Here is a 10363-nt window from a genome sequence, read left to right as displayed (position 1 = left end):
CAAAATTTGTTATGGTTTATAATGGCAAATGATACTTAGAATATTACATGTTGATAACTTGATTGGAATTATAACCCTAAGTTGACAGTTTGATATTTTGTAAATTTTGAGCCATCCCTACCCCCTGCTAAAATTGAAAAAAAACATTTTCCTTGTTTAGAATCAGAGGTGCTAGTTTCAAATACTTTTCAGTCTTAAATGTGCAGGCTAGATATTGAATAAGGTGGTTTTATTGTTTTTTGTCACTTTGAATAATATCTTTGTTGATGTTAAAAACAAATATCAACTCTCTGTTTAAATATATCAGGTGACCATTAAGGCCCATGGGCCTCTTGTTTTTAATATTTTCTTCAGGTTGGTAAGTATGGATTATGAAAAGTACTTTTTACATAACCAATAAGAGATTCTATATGATGTTTTTGATGATTAGTACCATATATACACAGTAAACGCTGTCACCTTCATCAGACAAATAACCAGTGAAGCGTATGCACACAAAGGTGTAAAATGTGTACGAGTTGTCCACAAAATCGATGTTGATTTGGCTACGGATGCAATAACTGCGACGAATTGTATATTGGAGAGACTGGTTCCAAGACAGTGTACATACCGTACGTACTAGTCATCGAAACGTCACATAGAAACTCTTATTGGTTGTATAAAAAGAACTTTTCATAAAGGTCTGTAACTTTTGTTCTATTTGATGGATATAAATGAAACTTATGCAGTGCACATTTTGGATCTTTGTCATGTTTCTTCATAAGTTGGCTTCTTTCATTAACAGGAGAAGGGAAACTGTCCTCTACATGTGGCTGCCCAGAGTGGCCAGCCTCTCCAAGGAGAACTACTAGTCATATACGGGGCTGACCCTGGGTCGTACGATGCCAATGGAAAAACACCTATAGACCACGCAAGGTATTAAAATATGCTTCTTAAATACTGTTAACGTGGAAATTTATGTACTTTGCACTTATCATTTCCTGTTCAGGTTTGTTGTGTTAGTGTTTTCCTCACACAATGACAATTAAAATGTATTATTCACATTGTGAGTTTTGTCTTTCTCAAAGTATATAAAAATTGTGAAACCTTCTCAAAATGTCATCCTACAGATCTAGATTACTGTAGGTTTGACACCAAGCATGGGAATATCCTGTGCCCGGTCTACAGCAGTCTTAAAATAATTGCCAAGATTTTGTTCATATTGTGATGAACCTTGTCGAAAACACTGCTTGTCCACATCAGGCACATGTTATTTGATCTGTGTGAAATAAAATCAGAAAACTGCTGAGGAGAGGAATGTAGGCAGTTGTCAATTTATTTTATTTTTTTATCAAAAACGAATGAAAGTAAAAAAAGACTTAGTTAATATATCAATGAGTTGTTGACACTTTGTTTTATGTTGGCGGGGTTATTATGTTTGAATTATTGTCACTCCATATTATTTCCACAGATCGGAGGGACATAAAGACTTAGCCGATAGATTAATAGAATGCCAGTATGAACTCACTGATCGTCTCGCCTATTACCTCTGTAAACGTAAACCAGGTAAGCTGTCAGGGATGTCCCTATTCACTTCTAACGTAAGAAATATATAAAATATACTGATGATTTCATAAAGCGGATGAATTTCAGGGAACCAAACCAAACAATATATATATATATATATGTAAATTGTATATTTCTAATAAAAATAGCACCAAGGAAAAAAGTTAAAAAATAGATAATGAAACTTAATGCTGACACTTCTGTATGATGATATACATTGAATCGTAAGAGATTTTTTTTTTTAATTTGAAAAACGAAATAAGGATGAAGAAAAGTTCTGATATATATGAACACAAAGGTTTTGGAAACTCTTAGTGTGCTACTGGTGGTGATACTTTGTTTATGTCTTTTCTAGATCATAGAAATGGTTGTCATTTCATCATCCCAGAAATGGCTGATAAGTAAGTAACGTTTTCTCTATTGAATTGTGTGGAAGACTTGGTATAAGGATAGGGGTATGTTCTGTCATATAACTTTACACAGTCGGTTTGTAACAAGTATAATTGTACCGTTCTCAAGGCTAGTTGTCCAATTTAAAAAGACATAAAAATTTACCAGGCCTATTTCTTTTCGAAAGGAATAAATTCCCAAATTCCTTGACACAGACAATTAATGTACGGGCCCATACATTTGTATAGACCAAACCAGTGGCTTTATGGGGGTTTTTTTTCATTGAAAGTACAATTCCAAGTAGATCTGGAAAAATTATTCGGCCTAAAATATCTACCAAAATTCCTTTCTCAATATGATTCTTTAACCATTGCACCCAAGCAGATTTTGTTAAAAACAAAATATTGCTGATCTAAAACTGTTTTCTTCTTATTCTTCTTCCAATGAAGTACAGTCTACCATATGGTGTATTGACGTACTTATTACGTTTTAATAGGATAAGAAGTCCTGAAATTTTCTTTTTATTCTACTTGATTTTTTTATGAAAACGTTCAACAACAATAAAAACAAAAAAACAAAATTAATGAGTCAAAAATGTGTACAGCAGCTATTGAAAATAATACAGCCAAATGTATAAGTAACTTCATTGGAGAGTTTTAAAAATGGTTTCTTAATACAGATGGTCTCTTAATTGAGTTGGTCTCTCAATCAGGTTGACGGTAGCTTTGTGTTGTATTTTTTATACTAAAGCTGTTGTTTATTTTCTGTTTACAGTAGTTTAGATATGTCAGAATTAGCCAAACAAGCAAAGAAAAAGTTACAAGCAGTAAGTATAAAACTTTTTGAAAACATTTCTCAAAAAAGCATGATGTCAGTGATATATGCAGTGTTGAGAAGTGATGTTTAATCCAACTTGAAAGAAACTATGCAATGTTACAGAAAATGTTCAGGATTTTTAAATTTCAGATTTTACATTTTGAAATTTAGGAAGTGTCGGGGCTAGGTTTTGAAAAGTTTTGTTCCAAGACAAAAAAAGTGAAGAATCATATAGAAATATATCTTAACATTATTTAGGATTCCCAAAAATTGTTTTGTTTCAATTTGATATAAGTTTGGCTTCATTTCAAACTGTGGTAGGTATGATGGGAGACTTAACTTTACTGCTTTCTTTTCAGTTACCCAATCATTTGTTTGAAGAGTTAGCGATGGATGTGTATGATGAAGTAGATCGCCGAGAAAACGATGAACGTAAGTTAATGTGTTTCTGTAGTTAGGTTTCAATATTGTTACCATCATTAAAAATAATGTTTCATAACTTTTTCTTGGATTTTTTTCTGTAGGCATAAGCTATATATACAATGCTTGTGTAGTTGATATATTATAGTTACCTGTCTATGCATAGTTTAACTCATTCACCCCTGAAATTTCATAATGAACTATTCCAACCTTTGAATTGGAAGAGCTCAAATGTGTCTTTAGGAATATGAATGAGTTAAAATATCATACACACTTAAAGGTGTTTTCTTATTTTCATGTATTTAACCTTTGAATATTAAAGTTACACACTCCAGTAATGCGGACATGATCTTTTTACGATATTTTTATCTTTTTTTGAACAAATCGAAATATTTCATTTGGAAAAAAGACACCCTCAGTAGCCTTTGTTTTTTAATTTTCAGATTGGACAGCAACACACGAAAATGCTTCAATAGTCAGTGACCGACAAGGTGTGCCCTTTCTTCCCCTCAATCCAGATTTCTCCGCCACCAGGAACCAGGTACGTTTTACAAAGTAAAAGTAGATCAAGACATTATTTTTAACAGCTTTTTTACAATGACTAAATAATACAGAAAAAATATTATTGGACAGGAAATACTTTTCTTCATTTATTGTTAAGCTGTTCTTTCTTGGATATCCACTGTTCATGTATTGATGTCATTTTCACCAGATAAAATTGAGAAAATAATGTATACTTTTTTCGCCCAATATTAAATTTGCCCTTTGCATTTAATTACACTTTTTATTATGTTGTTTACATATGTTCGTAGCAATAATAAATTCACCCTCATTACGGGAGGCAACACTGTGAAAATTAAACTGCTGCAAAAATTTCCTGGTATACAGTATGCAAATTTATAACATGAATATTTGATCAATCCTTTATCTAGTCTGTCATTGATGTCCATTTTTATCATAATGTCCTCAACAGTTTATTGGTTTGGCCATATTTTGGCATCATCTACCTATTTTGATAATAATTAAAAATAATTTCTGAAATTTGTTTAGAAATACTAACTTTTGAGGTCCCTTTTTGAGTTTGTTAGAACTTTGTATCACTGTATAAAGTATGCTCCATCAAAGTAATCATGATATCTTTTCTAAGATATTATCAATTTTAAAATAAGTTACCCTGAAACAGTAATCCTAGAATTTTAGGGTTGTTTTAACCTTTGTTGATAATACCTGGACCTTTCAGGTTGTTTATACTATGTAGACCTAAACAGCGTTTCCATATGACGGGGCTACTGATTATTGTAAATTAAATATTTCCACTCCATTATATTTTCAACCTTGTATCTTACACTGTTTTGAAATTATAGTTAAGATTAGGGACTGACTGTTAAATTTGCCACCTAGATATTTTTGCCAAATTGAACATGGATGAAAAATTCTTATTTTACATTAATGACTGTACTCTACAAAAATCTAATGATTGCTTTCAACAGGGTCGTCAGAAACTTGCCAGATTCAACGGAAGAGAATTTGCTACCTTAGTGATAGATATTTTAAATGATGCCAAACGACGACAAACTGGAGTTATGTCCCCTGTACAGACACCTAAAGGTAGGCAATGCTGTGGTGTTCCTTTTTATCTCCTTTTGGAGAACTTCAGCTGTATGTAGTTGTATTTATTTGTAGTTTTGTCTATCAATATTTTATACAGGTGATGGTTTAATGAAACAGTAGAATTGGTTATGAAAACATCAGCATTACAGAGACTTCTCGGGATATTTAAAAGACTGATCATGATCAGAAAATTCAGGATCATGGGATTCATGGCCCCTCTTTGTATTTTCCATATGATCAAGGTTTCTGGATTATGAAGAGCTTTATTTTGATGGATAACACTTCATGATTGTTACTGCTGTAACTGTTTCAGAATTGAAAACTCCATGTCATATCAATCGTAAGCAGTACTTAGATATCTGTACCTAGTGTATAATATGTGTTATGTTTATTAACCAATTGGATTGCTATTGTTGTTACTTTCTATATGGCCCAAAAACATTTAAGATCATCTAATAGGACCTAAGGGTGTAAATAAATCGCACCACACAAGAACAAAAGTGAAAACTGTTCTACACTTAACTTAGGATAAATGGCTCTTGTTTAAAATAAAAAGTCTTGGCAATAAGGGAAGCAACTCTGTTTGTATTGTACCATTTTGATATATGTTTTGTGTTGTGTCTTTCTCTGTGTTTTTACCATATACCTATATGTAGCTAGTATTTGTATCGGGTAGAGCAAATTTGAAAAAATGTATTTCATGTTAATTTATAAGACCAGTTTATTTACCTATTTTGGATCCAAGTTTTAAAAGTTCTACTGCTATCACTGTATACATGTGTATAGTGAGCTCTAAACCAGACTCTGTCCAGTCAGGATTTTTATACAAATTGACCAAAGAATTTGGTTCTGACGATGACCATGTATTACAAGTAGCTCTCATCAATCTGGAACTCTCTGCAAATCAGTAGCATTATGTGTTTTTTGGGGTTATGTCAGTTTATAGAGTACATTGTATAACTGTTCAGCATCTGCAAGTTAGGTAACTTGTTGTTATTAAACAGAAATGAAAATATTCAGCCTTTTGGCTGATTTCAGTTTTTTTCAGAATTAAAAGGGGCTGCATGGTCGGGGAAAAAATTACAAAATAAATGGGTCTTAATGCATTCTCTGGCCTTCCAAAAGTTATACCACGGCAGAATATGATGGTCGAGTTCTGCTTGCAATGTCCAGGTTTGACCACTGAAATCTCGGGGAAGCTCCGCGTAAATTTAGCGCAGATCTATTTATATATGTTACGTGGTTGTTTCGAAAGTGAGGCAGTGAAGATAACAACAATAGCACGCCATCATGTGCCATGTCGGACTCAACTGCCGGAAAAGACAGCAATACTATACGTAAATAATTGTTTTCAAAGGTCATGTATGATGCAAGTGAAGTATTCCTACCTATATGTTGTTGTTATATATAACAGTATTGATACCTTGTGCCTGTCATGACTTTTGCATGCATCTTTTTCTTTCGCCGCGATGTGTACATTCGGCCTTCTTGATGACGCGCGTGCGGTAGAATTACATCACTGATCTGGGTCAATTGAGAGTTTTAGACTGTCAGGTGAAGATTTAGGATTTCTTTAATATAATTGTAATTTTTACTCTTAGGGAGTGAATTTCAGCAAAATTTGAATCAGTATATTTCATAAGAAGGTATTTTAAACATGTGTAAGCCATTTTAGCAAATATGACATTTTTTCCCCGACCAGCCCCTTTAAGGATAATGCCAACTGTCGATTTTTTGCCATTGAGTGGATTGAAAAACTACTTTTCAGCCTTTTTGCCCATATTAAAGCTCATTTTCGTCTCTGTTTAAAAATTATTGTTTAGCAGTAGTATGAATTAGTTTCAGATTAGGAGATAATTGTTTAAACAGTATTCTGAATGTGATGATGACAGTTAGGTCACATTTCCATATGAGGTCAGTGTTTTACGCTTCAGTAATTACAGACGATCACTGACAAGTATATACCGGTATATAAAAAGGTGACAGGAAATTTTAGTTTGTATGAAAGTTGAATATAATGAAATAAAATTCTGATATAAATCCCCAAATATTCGTTTTGGTGGCCACCTGAAATATTCAGAAATTTCATATGTTCCACTGTGTTACACATACATGTACATTGATCATCATTATCAGCTGGTGTCCTGTTGAAGAGCATTTGCAATTTCAGGAACTCTATTGATTTTTTTTGGGATCTTCTAAAGGTCAAGGTTGCCATTATTAAAAATAGAATTTTCTTGTCAGGCTGTTTTCTTGTCAAGAACAAATGATGACAAAAAACTCAGGCTTGGTATGTGGGTGAGCCTCAGAAAGAAGAAGGACCCTATTGATATTAGGTCAAAGGTCAATGCCACTTTTTCTTAAAATGGATTTTTTTTTACCAGATGTACTAACTTTAAAACAAATCACATAACCTTACACTTGGTATGTGATTTTTCTTAGAGAAGAGGAAGAATCTTATTGTTTATAGGCATGGCAACTCAAAGGTCAAGGTCACTTAACAAAAAAAAAAGGTTTCATGGATTCAACTACTTTTCCAGAAGCTAATTACTTCAGAATGAATGGTCACACGAAGTTCAAACTAAGAATATTGGTTTCCCTAGGGACGAATCGTTACGAATGATGTTGATTTTGGGCATGATTTGTTATAGGTCAAGGTCACTTTTAAAATAACTATTTTCTTTTCTGCATCATACTTTCTAAACAAGTGATCACATTACAGCTCATACATGTAATGATTTGGCATAGTCTATCAAAGGTCAAGGTTGCTTTTACTTAAAATAGAATTTTGTCCTATCCTATTTAAACTTCAGGACAAGAATTTTGCAAAGCTCATTGTGGGTTACCCTAGAAGGGAGAAGAACATTATTCATTTTTAGTGTGATTTGTCAAAGGTCTAGGTCGGTGTTTTGAAAATTCGAATTTTCGAGAACCTATCTTTGAGGTTACAGCTTCCATCTACAGATGTAATGGCAACCATTTCACAATAATTTACGCATCAACATATGTTGCTCAGGTTTGTTTTTTGGGGGGTGTTATGTTGCCCCTGAAGGCTTTCTCATGGTAATATCTAGACAGGAATATTTGCTGTGCATTTGTGATGTGATTGTATTGCTGTTTATGTGTGCCATCACATTGAGTGATAAAACACATTTGTAAACTTGACCGTGATATGGGTTGTTTTGCATGTGTATTATCCCTCGGGCTGATATGGGAGTCTTGGGCTGATATGGGAGTCTCGGGCTGATACGGGAGGCTTGGGGTCTTGGGCTGATATGGGAGTCTTGGGCTGATATGAGAGTCTCGGGCTGATATGGTAGTCTTGGGCTGATATGGGAGTCTGGGGCTGATATGGGAGTCTGGGGCTGATATGGGAGTCTTGGGCTGATATGGGAGTCTTGGGCTGATATGCGAGTCTCGGGCTGATATGGGAGTCTTGGGGTCTTGGGCTGATATGGGAGTCTCGGGGTCTTGGGCTGATACGGGAGTCTTGGGCTGATACGGGAGTCTTGGGCTGATATGGGAGTCTTGGGCTGATACGGGAGTCTTGGGCTGATACGGAGTACGATATGGAAAATAGTCGTATGATAACTTCTAATAAGGTATCGAAAAAATATGTGATGGTGTTATTGTATTTGGTACAATACAATATGCTACGTATAAAATATGGTATTTTGCTGCTATTAAAAATGTGTTGGGGGGGGGGGGGACCATGGACTGGTGTTATCTATAGTGGTGGGAGGTAGGAACAATTTAGATATAATGATAATTTCGTTTAACTACAGAACACACAGGCGTTATTTTCCACATCTTCAGATTAGTGGTGATATGGGATTACCATAACAAGGAAGATATCTGGTTGACTGTATAACAGGTGGTCTACCTCCTCCTCTACAGCCTCTCACGACTACTCACAGACATGTACTCACATGGTGGGAGGGAGGAGACTGTTGTGGTGCTCAGAGTTTTGCAGTGATAGAGTTTTCAGTCTTGTGATAGAATGAAAATTGCATGTTCCTAATTTAAGCTTGCGTTTGGGTTTTAATGATATCTTAATGAAATCAAGGTTATGTCCAAATGATACTTAAATATACGAAAATGAAGTTGTGTGTACAAGTATAGAGGAAAATGTTCTGCTGTTGAAACAGAAATAGCAGAATGTATGAATTTTGTAACTTTGAAGGATGTTGTTCATAAATGATGTTGAACGTATTGATTGCCATTAGGATTATGGCAAGAATGTAAATGTACAAGGGACTCCAAGGTATGTTTGATCATCTGCCAGTGATGCATATACATGTTATGCCACCTGGTGAGCAGGATGGGTTGATTTGTAAATTCATATCAATGCTAATTCACTTTCACAGGACTTGGCAATTTCTTTCAACTCTTTCGTTCAATACCTTACCCTGATATTACTGGCCATGAGCCATCCGGTCAGTGTTAAATTTAGGTCCACACCATCCTCAATACTCCAGGGCTTAGCTCATTTACACTCTCTGCACCCCTGGAATATGTCATAGCAAAATTGAAGGCACATGGCTAGCTATTTGATTGGTCTCAGGTTAAAAAAAACTTGACCAATCACTAGGCTGATACTTGTACTTTGAAGATAACAGAGGAGCAACACTCGACTCCAAAGCTAGTCAGTTTTACCGTTACGCAGCCGCACGATCCTTTTGATGTACATCAAGGATCAAACTAGTCTTATCCTGTCAGCCACCAGGTGGTGTACAATTGGCCTTCACTATTGTCATGATATATTCCAGGGGTGCAGGTGTCACAAAACATTAGACATCAAGTATCCCGGTACCACGGTACCACTGCCAAAAACTGTAAATAAACATTAGAAACTATTTATCTGGCATGATTTTAGCATTTGTAATTCTAAGAAGAAAATCACACTTTACGGGATTTTTTATGAAAAGAATGAAGATAAAGAGATCAAAGAGAAATAATCCACAACAGTGTTGTCAGAGTACAAATTCAGTGGGGCTAGACTGGGATTCCAACCCTGGACTTCAGTGGGGCTAGACTGGGATTACAACCCTGGACTTCAGTGGGGCTAGCCTGGGCTTCCAACCCTGGAGTTCAGTGGGGCTAGACTGGGATTCAAACCCAGGACTTCAGTGGGGCTAGACTGGGATTCAAGCCCTGGACTTCAGTGGGGCTAGACTGGGATCCAAACCCTGGACTTCAGTGGGGCTAGACAGGGATTCCAACCCTGGATTTCAGTGGGGCTAGACTGGGATTCCAACCTTGGACTTCAGTGGGGCTAGACAGGGATTCCAACCCTGGATTTCAGTGGGGCTAGACTGGGATTCAAACCCAGGACTTCAGTGGGGCTAGACTGGGATTTCAACCCTGGACTTCAGTGGGGCTAGCCTGGGCTTCCAACCCTGGAGTTCAGTGGGGCTAGACTGGGATTCAAACCCGGGACTTCAGTGGGGCTAGACTGGGAATCCAACCCTGGACTTCAGTGGGGCTAGCCTGGGCTTCCAACCCTGGAGTTCAGTGGGGCTAGACTGGGATTCCAACCTTGGACTTCAGTGGGGCTAGACAGGGATTCCAACCCTGGATT

At 35.9% G+C, this 10363-nt stretch overlaps 1 protein-coding gene across 3 annotated transcripts in view; it reads left to right on the top strand.

Annotated features, from left to right (window-relative positions):
- Positions 1-10363, top strand: part of LOC110461736 (ARF GTPase-activating protein GIT2-like) — a 63007-nt gene that overhangs the window by 28992 nt on the left and 23652 nt on the right. For all 3 annotated transcript variants that reach the window (XM_021515383.1, XM_021515376.1, XM_021515368.1), the window contains exons 6-12: positions 785-915; positions 1451-1545; positions 1901-1946; positions 2710-2761; positions 3111-3183; positions 3615-3712; positions 4662-4779. In XM_021515383.1, the coding sequence (XP_021371058.1) occupies positions 785-915; positions 1451-1545; positions 1901-1946; positions 2710-2761; positions 3111-3183; positions 3615-3712; positions 4662-4779 (613 nt within the window). The remainder of the gene's footprint in view (positions 1-784; positions 916-1450; positions 1546-1900; positions 1947-2709; positions 2762-3110; positions 3184-3614; positions 3713-4661; positions 4780-10363) is intronic.

Source organism: Mizuhopecten yessoensis, unplaced genomic scaffold (assembly GCF_002113885.1).
Source record: "Mizuhopecten yessoensis strain PY_sf001 unplaced genomic scaffold, ASM211388v2 scaffold1407, whole genome shotgun sequence".
Classification (NCBI taxonomy): domain Eukaryota; kingdom Metazoa; phylum Mollusca; class Bivalvia; order Pectinida; family Pectinidae; genus Mizuhopecten; species Mizuhopecten yessoensis.
Note: the sequence above shows the minus strand (reverse complement) of the source record. Positions and strands in the feature narration are given on the sequence as shown.